At 39.8% G+C, this 18,370-nt stretch overlaps 1 protein-coding gene across 2 annotated transcripts in view; it reads right to left on the reverse strand.

The window, feature by feature from the left end:
* The window catches only part of ATG5 (autophagy related 5), a 73,251-nt gene extending 55,143 nt beyond the window's left edge, over positions 1–18,108 (reverse strand). Inside the window, exons 1-4 of one of the 2 annotated variants that reach the window (XM_084202276.1) lie at positions 18,042–18,108; positions 17,163–17,317; positions 11,613–11,740; positions 5,131–5,209 (exon numbers count right to left, since the gene is read on the reverse strand). In XM_084202276.1, coding sequence (XP_084058402.1) covers positions 5,131–5,209; positions 11,613–11,740; positions 17,163–17,270 — 315 coding nt within the window. In that variant the 5' untranslated portion in view covers positions 17,271–17,317; positions 18,042–18,108. The other variant, XM_084202277.1, reaches the window with a different exon arrangement.
* Positions 18,109–18,370: the final 262 nt, after the last annotated feature.

An 18,370-nucleotide genomic window follows, 5' to 3' on the forward strand; every position in this document is an offset into this window, starting at 1 on the left:
GACTACCACTCCTCAGGTAACTCTTAACCCTACAGTAAATGACAACTACCTCTCCTAATGAGCTTATTAAGGAGTTATGGCAGTATATCTTATTCAGATACAAAAAAGATTTCTTTGGACATTAACTGGTGAGAAGTCCAGCATTGTAGAGGTTGTGGGTTTTCTTCCTTCAGTTTTTCTTTTATCCACACTTACTATCACTTACCATTTTATAATAACACAAGCATTCACTTCCACAAATCCACTACCTTTAGTTTTCAGAAGTTTTAAACCCCACCTTTATTCCCTTCTTATTAACTTTATTTTCACAGTTGCTTATGACCATACTGAATGGAGCAAACCTCAGAGCCAAACCAGAGTGGCAGCATCATCAGTACTCCCCTTCCTAACAAGGGCTTGCCACATGTTTATACTTGAATTCTCATGCTATTCCACCAGAGGCCCTTTCCTCTTAACCCATTACAAACTGGCACTTTAAAAAGCTTTTGTGAGGGACTGTCAAAACCATTTTGGAAATACAAGTACATATAAAGGGATATCTTTCAAAGGTTTTTACAACACAGTCAACATGTCAAAGTGCCAGAAAAACCCCTACCTTCACTCCCCCACATAACCTCAAGAAAAATAGTGAAGACTGCTTCAAAGTACAGAAACCCAAAATATCAAAAAGGGAGCTGGGGATTGCCTTACATGAAGGAATTCTGAGGTAAAACAGTTATAGCTCCCTCCTCATTAGGTTATTGAGAAGAGTTGGAAATTAAATAATGGAATTTCACATAGCATTTCCTCCTTATGACACTGTGGATCCAAAGGATGAGTATTATCTAAAAACAGGGGCATAAAGAAAAGATTGCCAGTACCTTTTCCACTAAAGTTTACATGGTTTGAGTTGAACTTGCAAAAGGAAGTGCTGTTGTTAGGACTGGTGTATGTTAAGCTGACTAGAAAGCCAAGGACAGAGGTAAATCTAGTTTCTTACATGACAATGGCCAAGTATAAAGACATTAAAGAAGACAGAAAATAAGGAAAGTTCTGAGGCAGACCTTGCTCCTGTTCTACCCTACAAAGCTGAGTGTCTCAGCATAATTGGGCCCAAGATTACTAGGAAAACATTACTGGGACTGTTACTTGCCAGTTGACATCTGCATAGGCCTGTAAAATACTTTCAGAAGTTCAATTTACTTGCTCAAATAAAAATGTAAAGTCTCGTAACCAGAAGAAACAAATAGACAGAAATTGCATACTTAAAGATTAAAAAAGTTCTTTACACACAAGAATTCAAAGAGAGACACTGGCATCCCTCAAAACAAAGGAAAAAACAGTGGTACATACCTAATGCCAAATAATATAAGAACCTAGAAACAGACTTTCCTAGTTAAAAAGTGATGTTTTAGCTAAGTTTATGAAAACAGCAGTTTTGTTACAACAATTGTTTCGCTACACATGTGTAAATATTGAACTGCATGGTCTTTTTTTCGACATTCTTCTCTTTCTACAGGTAGACATCTTCCTGCTCACATTTTTCCAATGAATTTCAAATTGCAGCTAATGTCACTCCCTGAGGATGAGATCCAGAAATCATACACAGTGCAGTCTACAGAACAGCAAGGATCTATTTAAAATTGGTCAAAGCTAGTTAAGCTAGGGCAAGGAATCTAGACACAGTAGTAGAACTAGGTGTGGCAAGATTAATTTTCCCAGCTTCTAAGGAAACACTGTGAAAGACTGGAAAACACTCCTGGACCTCAGTGCTGTATATGCTTTTCTTTAGTAGGAAAACAGACACATTTCTATGAAGCAGGTGAGTAGAAGCTGAAAAATCTAAACATGAAAGTGACAACTTAGAAAAAACACTGCACGCCTGCAAGAAGTATATGAAACAGTTTCACCTCCATGAGACTGTCAACAGAAAACATGGCATCCCGGCTGATTTATCATCAGGGTACAAAACAATAAGTTTTATATTTAAATGTAGGTCATGTGTGCTTGTATTTAAAAAAAAAATCTACTTGTCTTCTTTCTACCTGAAGAAATACTGATCAATCATAAATAACTTTATTCAGTTCCCTGAAGAAAGGGACAATTGTAAACTGGTTGCCACTTCTGGCTATACAACTAGGAGATTTGCAAAAAGTATTAACAGATTACATAAGTAACTTGAATTCAAGTACTCTCATGGGTGGTGTCTTATTCCCTCCATGTCCTGCATCTCTGAAAGAACAGTTACTAAGGGTTGGCTCTGATTTTCTTAGAAACCTCAAGAAGTTCTGGTTTTTGTTTTCACAAACCAGTAGACCCTTGCAGTATGAACCGGTCACAAAGAAATAGGTACTGTCTGTACAGACAAGAGCACTAAATGACCTCTCAGAAAAAAACTGTACCAAAAACATCACTGGCAATTTCAACAGTCTGGTTTCATAACTCCATTCCACCCATATTTATCTCTCAGTTCTAGTTCACAAAACATCTGTTTATCCTGCGACAGTCTACTTGCATTAGACTACATTTATAGAAAATAGGGCATTAAAAACCATAAGGAATGTATCCAGTTGCAGGGGGTGCATCTATGTATTTGTGTTTAGTTACCATCAGCAGTCTTTTCTTTAAGTAGACTGATTCCAAAAAAAACCCATTTATACTTCTGGCTTCCACAATATCTCCTAGCAGTTCCACAATTTATCCATATGCTACATGGAAAAGTACGTCCTTTCCATTCCACCCAACTCAATCTTCACCTAAAAAACCACAAAGATGATGACTGTCACACAAGGACAGATGCTGCCTCTCCTCCTGTACATCAGGTCATGGGTGGAGAGGCAGGCACCAGCAGACAATGGCTTCAGCAGAACCGCAGCATTTCCCCTGGCACACACAATTTCCTCTCCTCCAACAGTGCTGCCATCTTATCTACTGCCCAAAATCTGGAGAGGTGATTACCACACTGAGAACTGAATAGTGTTAAACAGGCCGCAGAGAAAGGTGAGATGATTTTAACAGGAAGGGGTAGGATTTCCCTCCTTCCTGTAAAGCCACACCTGGATAACAAAAGCAACTTCCCAGGCTACAGCCTCTCATGATTTTCAGACCCCAGTACGCTGTTCAGCCTCATCCTTCTGCAACTATTTAATGCAACTGTTTTTCAACTTTACAAGATACAATGCGTGCAATTTTATTGCATACCAAAAGTACAAATTAACAAACTGACTCTTCAATGCAAAAACTAACCGTGTTTATGATTTGGTCTGCATACATAACACAGGAGGACAATTACAAACATCTCTTAACTTGAAAACTTCTGCTCAACAGAAATAAGCGCTTTCCATGTTTTTAACTTCAAACGAGGAAACCTGATGGGGGAGTCTGACTTTTAAAAATAAGTTGAAAAACACTTTTTACAGATGTTTGAGATATCTGCTGTTGACTGCATGCAATGGTAGAAGAAAGGAGACAGTCACAACAACAAAAATTAAACCCCATAAAATCTAACACTGTTTAATTAAGCCAAATAAAAATTACGACTCTTTGAAGAATAACTACACAGAAATTAAAAGAATACTCTAGTCAAAAATCCCACACCTAAACTATTCAGCTGTAAGGAACTGTAACACATGAAAACCTCTTCAATATTTTGACATACTTTGATATCTTTCAGTTATGTTTTGACTTAAGGATTCAGAGGGGTTTTATTTAAATAAACTTTCAGATTACATCAAAATAGGAAGAGAGATTATGCAGGTGCTAACTCCACAGTATTATATTACTAAATTACAACAACCTTTAAAATAACTGCTACCTTAGCAGTTTATTCCTTCTGATGATCTTTAATGTACTCCTTTCAGAAAAACTACAAGTTGTTGATCTTTTGGCAAGCCACAACATGGACATTAAAGCCAAATTTATGCTGCTGATTAAAAAGCACTGTGTTGCTGCAACTTCTCAAGATGCCTCTACTTTGTGATGGCAACATCCCCACATTGCCACTGTTAATATCCCAGAGCTCTCAGAACATAACAATTAAACCATGGTTTATGAAACTAGACGCCCTACATTTTCATCAGGACATTCTGGAAGTTTCCTCATCCCAGGTCTCTGACATTTATCAGACAAGTGCAGCAATTACAGTGGTTTCAAAAACATCCCCAACTTCAGATCTATTAAGTCAGTCATTTTAGAAGTTTCAACATGTAGAAATATATCATAAGAATGTATGCTTTCAGTGTACACTTCCAAAAAGAATCAGATTATTGTTGGAAAAAGCTTTTCTAACATACCTTTGAGAATTATTTCAATGAAAACATTCAACACAAGTGCTTCCCCAATACATTTTTCATTTCACTCAAATCCTTCACGCACTAAAAAGTCAAGCCTATTTATGTAGTGCTGTCCTTCAGATCAGTTTTCCTATTGCACTGTTTATTTTACAATGGAGAAATTAACATTTCAAAGTTAAATATCATGATTTGTAGTTGTGCTTTTGACTTCAAAACATACTTGGAATTATTGTCTCAATGCATTTCACAGTATGCAAGAATCCTGCACCAAAGCTAACCTTGTTCAAGTTCCATTCTGAGCAAAGATCAGTAGTGCTATTAAGCCATTCCTAATGGGTTTACAATGTATGATCAAAATAATGTCTTTCCTGTGACTAAGCTGTCACAAGACCAAACTCATTTCACTCAGTTTTCTAAAAGGGACCAACATTAAGTACAACAATATTCCCTGACTTCAAAGATTTCTACAGCATCTCATAATCATGCTCATATATGCCTCAAAGGACGAGCACTTCGCAATCTACCCAATCATCAGTGAACTCAAACCAATTAAATTTAAAACATTATAGAAAGTTCTTCCATCATAAGCCTCATAACTTGAAAAACAATTTTGGATTTTGAGATTATAATAGAAAAATTTTCTACAAGAAGTCCAGTAAAAGCACACAGAGTCTCATGGAAAATAGCTGCAGATTTACAGAAACCCTTAAATGCTCCCTGAACAATGGAAATTCTCCTTTTCAAATCACACCATTCACATGTTTTATAAAATAGTTATGAAACCATTTCCCAGCTTCCAAATGAAATCATGAAATCTCATGCTCACTCATTCTTAAGAAAAGGATCTATATCAATTTACCTTGAAATGCACTGTGATGCTCCAAGGAAGGGCTGTATTTGATGCATGGAGATCAAAGAGTAAACCAATTGGGTAATGCCTAAAAAATGACAAGATATTAATTTAATATAGAAGCCATGCATTCAATTCTGTGTATCACAGTTAACATTTACACACACACAAAATAGCTGGTTGACTCCCACTTTATAACTTAGAAAAGTTATACAGGCAAGTTTAGATGACTCTCAGGCAGAATTAAGTCTGGAACGCACATGTTCAATATCTAAACCAGTGGTTTCCAAGCTGTGCCCACAAAACACTGCTACTTTTGCAACAACCTTAAGTGGCCTACAGCTGCTTTGTGGAACCTTCCAAAACAGCACTTTTAGTTAAAAAGCATCAGACCGGGAAAAGCACACATGCTTTCAGAGGCTTGAGGGTCCTGGGTTCATACCACACTGACCATTAACATCCTTTCCTTCTTCCATATGTCTGATATAGCAATGCAGAGAATAAGTAGAAGAGTCAAAAAATCACATATCTGTAAAAGGGCTGAAAGATGATAGATCAAGATCAACTCTGTATCTTTACTATCAAATGAAGAAGAAGGAAAGGGGGGGAAAAAATTAGAGTTTTGTATTTCAGTGGCATTCTAGATTAAAGGAGTTACACAAAAAAGCTTGCTTCTGACAAATATTCACTTCTGTCTCATAGCTTTCTCTCTTTTAAATTCATTAGAATATACAGCCCCCAGCAGTATATGGAACATATATCACACACACAAAACCTCCACAGGCACTGTAAAAAAGCTCTATTTTCAGTTTTCTCACACACAGATATTGGCAAGATTTTTGATACTTTTTTTTTTGTTTTTACATTCAACATACCCATTCTTTTATCTTTCAAAGATCATAACCCAAAAAGCCTTACTAGCTTTTCATCCTACAAAGAGAGAAACACATGCTGAACTATAAAGTCAGTAGTTTCACTGAACTAAATGGAACTGGTCACAGGTTGCAGACCCAAGCACGTACACAAGTTTTGAAAGTCCCGAGAGTACTAACCAAGAGCGTTGCTTTAACAGCACCTGTGCCAAGCCACTTTCCAGATCGGTGAAACTCTCACACAACAGTCCTTTAGCACCCTCTACGGGTGAGCCACCCCAAAGCTAAGACAAATTCATCACAACAGCAAAATAAAACACAAAATACTACTACAATTCCTGAGCTTGCCTGAGAATAAAAAGGATGCATATCCAGATTTATCCTGATTCAGTGTTAATGCTCAAGTTTTTACCATGAAGATTTTTATCTACTAACTGCTAATCATGTCCTAAACACTTAAAAAGGATTCAGCAAGAGTTCCATGAAAGAGTAGTTTTCCAGGTGAGTTAAGTAACTAAGATCAGATTTGATAATTAGATGAACATGAATTTTCAACATGAACAATGACTTCCAGTTACTTTCAATTTATACAAGAGAACAGACAACTAAAACAAAGAAAATCACAACAAAAAACCCATACAACAACTCCTGCATCACATCTGTATTTTCTAATCAGTTAAGATTACAATGTAATCAAATTTCTTCAGTAAAATCTCTGTGCTTTGCAGAGTAAGCAGATGCCTGATTAAATGATGCTTTGACCTTTTGTCTTCTGCTAATTTATGAATAGGAAGGGTCTAGCATGTCTTCTGCTAATCTATGAACAGGAAGGGTCCAGCACCTATGCAGTTGGTACTTGAGAGCCACCTTTACAATTACCAGGGCTAGACACACACACAAAAGGGACAAAAATGCTACTGAAAGCCATGTGCAAGTGCTCAGACAGGATGGAAACAAGCTGCAGGTGTCATCCCCTAGCATCTGCTGAAGAAAGTACACCAGCACAGAGTGGCATCACTCAGGGAGGGCTCCTGAGAAAGGCTGCAGCTCTCCCGGTTTCAACTGCCAGGAGAGCCCGGGGCCTCTCCTGAGGGTTGGAGAAAGCAGGGATGTCCTCACCTAGAGGAGGCGCACATCAGTGAGGCGCTATGCCACCAAGCTAAGAAGCTGCAAGAAATCAGGGAGCTGCACAGCATCAGGGAAGACATAGAGATTAATCGCATCTTCACCAAGATCTCACAGAGATAAGAATCTGGAGAGAAAGTGTCAGCAGTCATTGAAGTGGTCAGTGGGGACTCACAGGGAGTCTGGGAGTACCAGACTTGTGTGAACTCTGGTGTTGAGGAATCCATTCAGTGCCAGTAGCTCAGAGTGCAGCTGCAGAGGGAGCTGCAGGTTGAGCTCCACGTGATGGGAGCCCCAAGCAAGAGGCCAAACCTGGTGCTGACCCTTTGCACAGGAAAGAGCACGGGGACCTGTGGCCCTGCCAGGTGACTCACGGACACGTCAGGAGCCAAAGACACAGAGGAAAAACCCCACACTATCACATACAGACTGTGAGGGTATAAAAGCCCAGGGGTTCCTTGGTTTGGGGTCCCTGCTCAGGGACACCAGCCCAAGCTGTTACTCTGTTGTTACACCATGACCAAGCTCTTTTAAGGATCCAGATGCCTGAGGCTGTGCTATGGGAAACCGAGGTTCGAGCAGGTCAGGAAACCTTGTCTGGCTGCGGGCTGTGGGGTGTGCAAACAAGGCACCCATCACTCCTGGAGCCACCTGCTGCAAAGGGGCCTGTCCCAGCTCAGGTGGTCCAAGTGTGTGACTGCCAGAGCAGCTCCCAGATGGACAGACAGAAAAGTTTCCTTAACTTCTGGCCAAGAGAGGGCAGGCCTTCTCCAACCACTGGCAGCGCTTCAGTGTCAGACAAGAGGCTGGAAGTTCTGAGGAAGCATCAGAGCTGTCTGAACAGCATATCCATCCACAGTCAGAGGAAGCAGTCATAGCACTATAAGACTCCATCCTACAGGAGAGAGAGCCCCATCTGCCAACTTCACTTGTTAACCTGCAGAGAGGTTTGCTGCTTGGTAAAAAGTTGCAGATTGGCAAAGATGTCCTCTGCTTGGATTATTAGTCCTTGCTGTTTACCCACAAGGGCACAAATTTTAAGTGCTGCAACAGAACCCCTGAGAGTATCAAAAGTGATGCTACAAGTTCTAGAGGCAAGGAGGCATCTCCACAATTTTGCCATTAAAGGAGACAGGTTCAGAGAGATGTCTGTGGGTCAGGAGCTGGTTATGCAGCTGGTGCAACAACAAGGACTTACATGGCTTTTACAGATATAGGATACTCTTAGGGGATAATAGACTGCTGGGGAGAGATGGAATCCACCTAAGTCAGACAAAAGTATCTTTGCCTTAAGGTTGCCCAGCTTGGTGAGAGCTTTAGACCATAAACAACAGAAGTGTAAATAACAACCCACAGATAAATAGAAATTAATGGACATGGGTGGATAGCAAGTGGTGAAAGGTGATAGCTGCAAGGGAGATGTCAAAGTGACAAAAGAAGGGAGGACAGAGCCCACCACAAGTATCTACAGAAGTGCATGTAGCTTGGGAAACAAGCAGGAAAAACTAGAGTTGCACATGCTATGACATTACTGGGAGAGTGTTGGGCTACCTGAGGTACAGTGAGACAACTTGCACAACTGGAATACTGTTGTGGAAGGATGGACATAAGCTGCTTAGTAAAGGCAGGCAGGGCAGATGAGGACAGAGGGTTGTCTTCCATGTCAGTGAGCAGCTTAGATGTATGAAACTTAATAGGACTGACAACAGGTTGGTTGAGTTCTTGTGGTTCAGGAACAGAGGAGGGAGTAGTAAGGGCAACAGATCATGCAATCCAGGTGAGAAAATTGATAAAGTATTCTTTAAACAACTTAGTAAGTGTCTACATCACAGATCCTGGCTCCTGTTAATCTCTCACACCTTCTGGAAAAGCAACACAGTGGGACAAGTAGTCAAGATTTCTTGATACAGACACTGGAAGAACCAGAGATAACCTAAAGCTGAACGTGTTACTTATCTGTTAAGACAAAAGAGTTGTGATAACCAGTGTCAGCTTTAGCTGCAGTGACCATGAAATGGCAGTTAAAAGTCCTGGAGAAAGGACAGTAAGCCAAATGCAGACTTATTACTTAATGTTTCATTTCCTCCTGGTGCCCCTACACAGTTCAGATTCATCCATATCAGATGCATTACTGGACAACACTCTCAGTCCTTCACCGGCAGCCAGAGCACTGAACCTATGCTGCACTTAGAGAAATGCAGGTGCAGAAGGAACATTCCTCCTGTTGCAAGAAGTCATAAACTTCCAGCTCTTCTAGGAGACTGTTTTCGAATCCAGTAATCACAATCTTTGACTGCATCTCCTTCACTGCGGTAGTAGGTTTAATCTCCTGTAGCTGCAGGAAGGTCTAAGGTTTCATCCATTTCTTTCTGTAGTCTCTAACGCTGCACAGTCTGATAATCTCCCCTGAAACTCCTTACCTTGGTGACAGAGACCCTCCCCCAGCGCACACCTCCTGCAGGCAAAGAATCCATCTTCCCCTGTCCCAACACGCTTAGCGGGACAAAGAACCCAGGCCCATGTAACTCCAGGCCTGGAGGGCTTCATTTGCCTCTAAGAACTTGAGCCAAGCACTGCAGAACCTGAAGTAGAAACTATGTTTCAAACTTCCTCCAAAATCTCCCTGGAAAATGGAAGAGCTGTATCTGAACAGATATAGACTTCATCTCAACTAGGTATGAAACTGCAGACTGTAAGCAATAAGACCTCACAGTGCACAGTAAATAATTAGAATAAACAATATTATTAACAAGTTCTATTTGATTCTGAATGCACAAGTCATAGCTTAAAAGACTAAACATTAATGCCTGCTACTCTTTCTCTACCAACTACTAGTTCAATCTAATTCTCAGTTCTGGTGTTTGGTAATCCCATAAAGAGCTGAAGCTTCTTCTGGAGAAGACCCATTCTCCTAAAATACTGGTTTACAAATAGCACTTTCCTTAGAAAAGCAGTTCCACTGAAATCAGTGAGCTGTTCCTGGCAGAATAGGCTTAGTTTTTCTGAAAGATGAGAGCCTTAATTAGCTCTCATCATTACACTATTTATTTTCATTTCTACATTCAATGAATTTAATAACTCTTCACTAAATTTTACAATTACCAGCTACATATTCAGTCTATATCTATATTGTACACTTTTTGGGTTTTTTTTTAATTCTACTTTAAACATCATGGTATTTGAAAACTTACAGAAAATATGGATCTATTTGTGGTTGAAGTACAAAGCCTCTCTTTCCTTTCTTGTTACAACTTGTGTGAAAACTAGTTTTCTTCCAATATTTACCTGGGATTATGAACACACTGGGGTAAATGTGGTACCTTGCTGTTTATTTAGGTACTATCCATGACTCAACATTACTGTGTCACATAAGACACCATTTCTTGCTAAATCCCACATAATTTATTTAGATGTCTAAAGATGGTTTTGCCAGTCGGTTAAAATAAAAGCTTAAAGAGATTGTTTTTATGGGTTTCTCTTCACATATTTTCAAGGTTTACACTAGGTTGGTCTCAAAGAAACAAAAGACCCTAAGAGATCTACTGCTTCACCAAAACTACAGACACTCCCATGATGTGATGCTTGCTAATCACAAGACAATCCAGGTTCGGTAAGATTAAAAAAAAAAATCACTAGTTTGATTTCCTATGATGAAACAAGAAACAAAGAGAGATAAAAATCTCTTTCTCATTCAAAATACTAAATACCTTCTAGATGGCTGATGCTGTTTATACAAAACTAGGAAACACTGCAGCTCTCAAAATATTTTCTTTAAAACTCTTTAACAGCAAAAGAAGTAGAAAACCTGACGAAAAGTATTTATGAAAATTAATTAAATGAAACAATATCAATCCAAGTCCCTAACATCTCAACAAAAAAACCCAACAAACTAAAAACCCAAAAGAAGATAGTTTTAATAGACTATAGGACAAAATAAAAACAGAATCAACAGCAATTCGTTCAGTAAACTTGAACTAACTGAATTCAACAAACACTTGCAGATCAATTAGATTTTTACAGTGCAAGCACATATCACACCAGTGAACAGTGAAGGCTACTCATGATTTATTACCATGATGCATACAAGCTGTTTGCATTCAGACTCCAGAATTATGACTTCCTATCTGTGTTACTAGACATCTTTAGGAAGGTGGAATATGTTAAAGGAAGATTTATTTGGCAATTCTACTGCAAGCAACGGTAAAGCCAAACCCACAAGTATTCTGAATTATAGTAACAAAAAGAACAAAACCAGTAAGTGAAGTACAACTCTGTTTTATGCATACAATAAAAATTCAAACAGAATAATAAAAAATATGTTCAACATTAAACCTTTTGCTTTTCCCCGAAAACATGCATTTCTTACCCTCCTCCTCTACTGCTATCTTTGAAGCCCAAGGGAGTGATTACTTTAGGAAAACTACTGAGACTGTGCTAAACCTGGGAACTCTCTACGTGATAAACTGCATAAAGTACAAAGTTCGATAAACTCACCATTTCAGTGGTGTACCTTCGTATTCAAACCATATTTCACTAACTTCCTCCTGTCTCATAACTTTCTGAAAGTGCTTCTTCACTTTGTCTGTTACCAGTGTCAAGTAGCTTATCCTTGGCAAAAGCAACTGAAAAAAAAATTATAGAAGTTTTAAGTGTAAATAAAATACTCTAAACTAGTAAAAATCTGTAACAAGTATGCATTTTCATAAACAAAATTCAGTTAGCATTCTTTTCTTCCCCTTTTTAAGGTGAGACAGTTTACTTTTTAATGGTCAATTGAAGGCTATAAAATGATGTACACAGAAGATGCAGAATAGTAGTATCCAATATATTAACACCAGAAAAAGTAAAAAATTAAGTTATTGATTCTTTCAGTGGGGGGAGGGGGGGAAACAGTGGACTTCAATTTCTGATTTTCTGTATTTAAATAATGAAGTTTTAAACCTTTTTTATATGAACACTTAAGAAGAGATTATAACTTCTAATTGAAAAGAATGAGAATGTGTATCAGCTATTATTTCAAAATGAAAATTCCTACACAAGGAAAAAAAAACAAACCCAATGAAAACTAGATGCTTAAGGGTTTGGTTTCCAAGTGTTTTGAACTTCCAATAGCTGCCAATTTCCATTTTCTTTGCACTGGGTTTGCCACTTCAACCTATTAGTCAAGACTACTATTCTTCCACTATTTAACCTTCACCCGGGAACTAAAATCAGAAAGAAAACTGTAAATATTTTATTAGCTGAAACAAGCTTTGTCATATACTATCTTCTTTTCTCAAGTGTATACTATCCAAATCAGAATGTTGTGCTATTTTTATTTGCAACATCTTCCCTATAATTTCTTTTTTTAAATCCTTATGCCCAGGAGTGGTTAAGCACTCAGTACCAACCAGTGAATTGACTGATGACTGTGTGGCACATTCAGTAGAGATAAATCAATCTGTAAGCATTAACAAACAATGCTTTTCAGTATCTCAATGAGTAAAGATTAACCTCTCTGTAAAACATCAATTCACTTTAGAGCCGACATTTTAAATTAATAGTATCCATCCAGTAAAGTTCTGCTTCATAATTATTAATAAAATAGATGGGTCTAAGGTATATATAGATTGTATGTTGCATGTTTAGAGAAACATTTCTTTTCCAGTGTTCCTCACAACCAGTGCTGTTTCCTAAAGTATTTTCTTTATAGTATATGAATAATGCCAGGCCTAAGTGAACACCTGTGGTACAGACATCCTAAATCATGTAAGGATATATTTTGCCTGACAGAAAACTTGAACTCTGCTGCAACATTCTTCCAGAATTTCTTCAATAACTAGACCACACTTTGATATATAAATCAGATAATATTTTGGCCATGACAATACAATTTGTAAATACCCAATTCCTAAAGAAGCATGGAGAGTACATCAAGTATCTGGAAGAACAGATTTATCTTTTTGATAATGCTGCATTAGGTTACATCTGTCACACAGGTAAATTTTACAATTTTATAAAATTACATAAGGCCAAGTCTCACCCCTGTCACAGTCATCATGTCAGTTAACATTCCATTTTTCATGTACCATATGGTTTTCTTTTTCCAACTGCTGCTTTTATTACCATCATCACATTGTTTCTACCGTGTTTCATAGGAGCAATGTAATCAAAACATGGCCTTCATTTTCAAAAGGCAAACAAACTCAATTAATTCAATGAAGTTATGTACACATTCAAGTAAGAATTGTTTGGTACTTTAATGACATAAGCTTATCCTTTATTTACCTAATTCCACATATCTTCACTGATTGTTCTTGATACAATACAGTCCAGGCGATACTAATCAAATCCACGTATTTTTGGTAATAATTTCATGTTATTTCTGCATGATATGTAGAGCTAAATTAATGCTGGTGTACTCTGATAAGACTTATTAGGACTCTTACAAAAGCCAATTTTCAGCATGTTATATACAGCACAGCCATGCTGGAATTGATAAATACATTAAAGCATTATTTATTGCAACAGTGTTTCCCATAACCCTTTAGATTGCATAATTTCCTCTGTAAAATACTCTGCTTCAGTTTATATTGTGAAAGAACAACCCAGTTTCTACTTCAACAAAATTAGAGAACACAGACAATAACCAAACAGCATTCAACTGAATTTAACAGAACGTGGCCAGCACTCCGAAAAGGCTTCAACAAAAACTGTACAACTGTACAAAACCCAACAGTTAATCAGATTAACAGGAATTACCTGTTTTTCAGAGATGCTGAGCCTTTGTAGAACCTACTGAACTCTTTGGCCTCCCCAGTTCTTTTATCTTGATACAGTTATCCCCTTCCATAGGAAAAATGAAAGGATCCAATTCTACCACTTTTCTAGCTTTAATTTATCTAGCTTTTATTAATCTTAGAGATTTACAAGTATACTAAATCTGTTAAATGAGATCTTGAAGAGCAGTTAAACACATTTTCACCTTGTTACCCCTTTCAATATCCCTTCCCCACCCACTGAAAGATAACAAGATCATGGATTCTCTTCATTAAATTAAGAAAACTAAACCTCCAAATACATCACTAAACAGAATAAATCCTCACAGCCATCCCTACACATTATCCCCAAAAACTACACCAATCGCAACACTTTCCTTTTGAATATTATGTATTGCTACAGTATTTAATCACAATAACCAGGAATGTTTTCTTATTAACCAGGGGGTTAAATGAGTAACAAAGAACTCCTAATGCCTAAGTAAATGCTTGCAATACAACTTTGTGTAAAGAGTGCCTCTCCAGGTATATCTACAGGTTTTGTTGCACAGCATGCAGTATTTTTACATGCAAAGCACTAAAATAGAAAACTTACAGATTGAACAAGAACTGGACTGGTCTGATCACTACAATGTCAAGGGAGATGAAATAAAACATCCTATCTTGGAATGGCTTCACGTTGCTCTCTCCTACAGATATCTTAACAAAATAATACTTTTGACACCAAGCAAGCTAAAGAGTGGTCCTGTTAAAGACCAGTCCCTTGGGCAGAGCATCATTCTAACACTGTATCCTGCTGTAATTTTGTTCTTTATACATCTGACAAGTCTCAGCCAATGAGTCTCTGCTTCCTGTATACTTCTTTCATCCTTTTCTTTCTAACTCTTGCTCGCAGCAAGAGGCAAACAGTATATAATTTAAAAATAAAATGCGTAACAATTTTAGGACGAGAGAAAAATCAGATAAATCAGCAACAAAAGTAATTCAAGCAAACTGTTCCTAAATGTGCTGCCACTCAAAACACAACCATCTGCCTGAAACACCCAAAGAAAATTGATGCATCCATTTCTAGCATAACTGCAGAAATCTACGCTACATGACTGTATTAAGACACAGGACAATGTTTTACTGGAGCTACCCAGTCTTTATGTCACCACTCTTTCCAAAAGACAGACAAGTTAATTTTAAATTACTTGTCCTACCCCTGTGCAGTGCCAGAAGGTGATACACACATGCTTCAACTCCTGCGCTGCACTAACCCATCTGACAGACAGGGCTCTCCTGTCACACCACTCAAAAGCCAAAATCCATCCCACAGATTGTGAGTTGTTTTTCTAACTCCTCACCCCCCCAAGTCTATGTCATCCTTCATCTTTATAAAGCAAGCTCCTCAGAACAGAACCCTTTATCCTCTCTCAGCTTAATGATGCCAGTATTTCCTTCCCATGCAGTCTCTCCTTTTATGAAAGGCAGTCTGGAACTTTCACCTTGTTACTCCTCTGAATATCCCTTCCCCACCCACTGAAAGATAACAAGAGGTTGTATCTATACTAACAAGTAAGAGGAGCCATATAAAGCTAAAGAGCTGATGTCAAGGGCTGGAAATGTTAACTACATGTACTTTTCTACTTTACCCATAATTTTACTTTGATTTAGCTCAAGTTTGCTCCCATACACCAAATGTCCATTAGCAACTGAAGCCCATCTGCTCCTTCAACTTCACATGAAAATGATTTGACCCATGGTCTGACAGCCCTGTGATGCCAACCTGGGCACAGGAAAGGGGAAGGATGAAGACTTATTTCAAACACACTCCAGATATGAACAAAAACATTAATGCAAACACACTCTGAAACTACCAGAACTATATCATGACTTAAAACCTGGACTGCTATTCTGCCTGATACTATTATAAATCCTTGGTCCCTCATAAGACACAAAGCTGTATTATCAATTCCAACATGAACTGAAAAAATAAGAAGCTAAAATTTTAGAACTGTCATCTGTGAGTAACCACATTTTGCAGAAAGAAAAAATTAAGCATTGAGAATTTTTGTGCACACTTTACATGGAGTAAATAGAAGAAATCCTATGACCTTAAAACCATTTCCTTGACATAGAAAGCTGACCACACCACAAGGATAACATGGTTTTCATGCTTTCCAAGCCAATGTTAAACAGATCAAGGCTCTAAGCCTCTAAACTTAAATCCATAACTTTCAAGTAGCTCTTACACAAAGTGTGCAAACATATTTTAACTCATATGTATAAATTAAAGTCTCAGACTTTTAGGTTAGATGCATTTGGCAATAGGCCAATAAATATGAAGCACAGTGCTTATCTTTTAGCAGTGATGAAACTAAAATATACAAAGATGAGCACTATTATTGCTGAACAAAAAGCACCAATAGTTTATTAGGTTTCAACACAACACATGCCAATGATAAACTGATGACCCAAAGATGCTACTGAACACAGAAAAAATAGATCTATCCAGTGTGGAATGGGATATGATAAGGCTTAAGAATTTCAGAATCCCATAAAAATTAAAAGTTCAAGATTTCCCTCCCATTCCCGTTACATTTCAAATTTGCATTTCACTGAATCAGGTAACATTCTTTCTCAATTACATGTTTATTAGGTGCTGAAAGAACGAAACTGATGAGAACACTATAAATAAATAAATTGCTATAGAAGGCACTTCATATTATAACTCAAATACATCCATCATCCCTTTTTTATCATCAGCTAGCAATCCTGTTCAGTCAGTGTTCTCTCTAGCTACTGTAGTTGCTTTTCTTATTTCTGAGCTAGATGTCTCATGGCTGCTGGACTTTAAAGAAAAAAATGAGCAGAAATCATCCACAGAGCCAGTGTTTGTTAGCACTTTGTGTTACACAGGTGACCAACCTTAAATATTAAGATTTCATAGTCTGACTAAATTATTTCTGCGTTATAGAAGTTCTCTCCCTTCAACTGTTCATTATCCAAGAACATATAAACTCACATCCAACCTCCTCCTTTACCTAGTCACTCACTCACTTCCTAAGAATTTTTTCAAAGATCTTAATGACCTGTGATAAGTTTTTCTCGCTAGTGACACAACTTGCTGTCGAGAAAGATGAAGTCACACAGCATGGTTATATGTTTACTTTCAGAAGCTACCAGGATTAAGAAGGAAAGAAGTGAGTTTTTTTCACAATATGCAGTAGTACAGATGAAGAGAATGAAGGAAACAAACAAACCATGGCCTTGGACTATTTGTGACTACCTTTGTCATACTCACATAGTAGGGGTCAGCTTCTCTTTCAGTTATCTCATCCTGATACAGAGTGAAACAGGTCGGTATTCGCCCAAACCACACATCTCGAAGTACATCTTTGTCATCTGTCATTCTTCCAATGGACAGCGAAGCACATGTAGATCAGTTTGTTTCTTCAGCTACAAATGTAACCCATTCCCCCCACCCCCCGAGAAAACAAGTCAAGACGACTGCAAATAAAATACATCTTGTTAAAGGCTCTCCCCTAACTACGTTCCTGCAGGCTGACCAACGCTGCCACCGGGGCATTAAATGCATCACTTGGTACAAAGAAGGGGATGAACTAAGTTCCCAGCTACAAACACATGGTGGATAAGGAGTGAAACATAAATGAGCATTTCCTAAGGCTGCATCACGCCCCAGCCGCAGAGCCAAAAGGACCCTTCCCGTTACGGCCCGGCAGCTCCCGCTACCCCGAGAGGCCCCGGTGCGGGGCAGAGCCCGTGTCCGCACACGGAACACCGAAACGAGCCCCGGGGGGGGCGGGGACCGGCCCGGGGGTCACCGAGGCCGCAGGACGGGCCCCAGCATCGCCAAGGGCCACGCTGAGACCCGGCGCCGTCCGGAGCCCGGACAGGCCCCGCGGTTTCTGTCTGTCAGTCTATCTATCTATCTGTCTGTCTGTCTGTCGACCTCCCTCCCTCCCTCCCTCCCTCCCTCCCTGCCGGCAGCCGGCCGAGGTGAATCAGCGGCGCTCCCGCCCCACGGGGCCGGACCGGGAAGCGCCGCGGCGGCAGCGCCAGGAGCGCTGTCCCGGGCAGCGGCCGGGCCTGGGGCGGCCCCGGGCGGGCAGCCCCGCCGAGGGCGCCGTGCGGGCCGTGCCGGGCCGGGCCGGGCCGTTACCTCTGTCGCGACCGGCGACACCGCCCGCCCGCGCGCGGGGCAGGAACTCAGCGGCGGCCGCGCCCCCGCCGCCGCCACGCCCCCGCGCACGCGCCGCCCGCCGCGGGGCTTCCGCCCGGCCCGCGCGCCCGCCCCCGCCGGCGCCGGAAGCAGGAAGCGGCGGGGCGGGGCCGGCCGGGCCGGGGAAAGGGTCGGGAGTCGGTCCGGGGGTCGGTCCTAGAGCTGATTCCGACCCGTTCCGGGAGTGCTGTTGGTATTCCAGCGGCAGAGCTGGAGGCGGAGAGCCGCAGGGCCGCAGCTGTACTGGACCCGGCCGTGGGCCCCCTTCT

The sequence above is a fragment of the Fringilla coelebs genome (assembly GCF_963513975.1).
Source record: "Fringilla coelebs genome assembly, chromosome: 3".
NCBI classification, from domain to species: domain Eukaryota; kingdom Metazoa; phylum Chordata; class Aves; order Passeriformes; family Fringillidae; genus Fringilla; species Fringilla coelebs.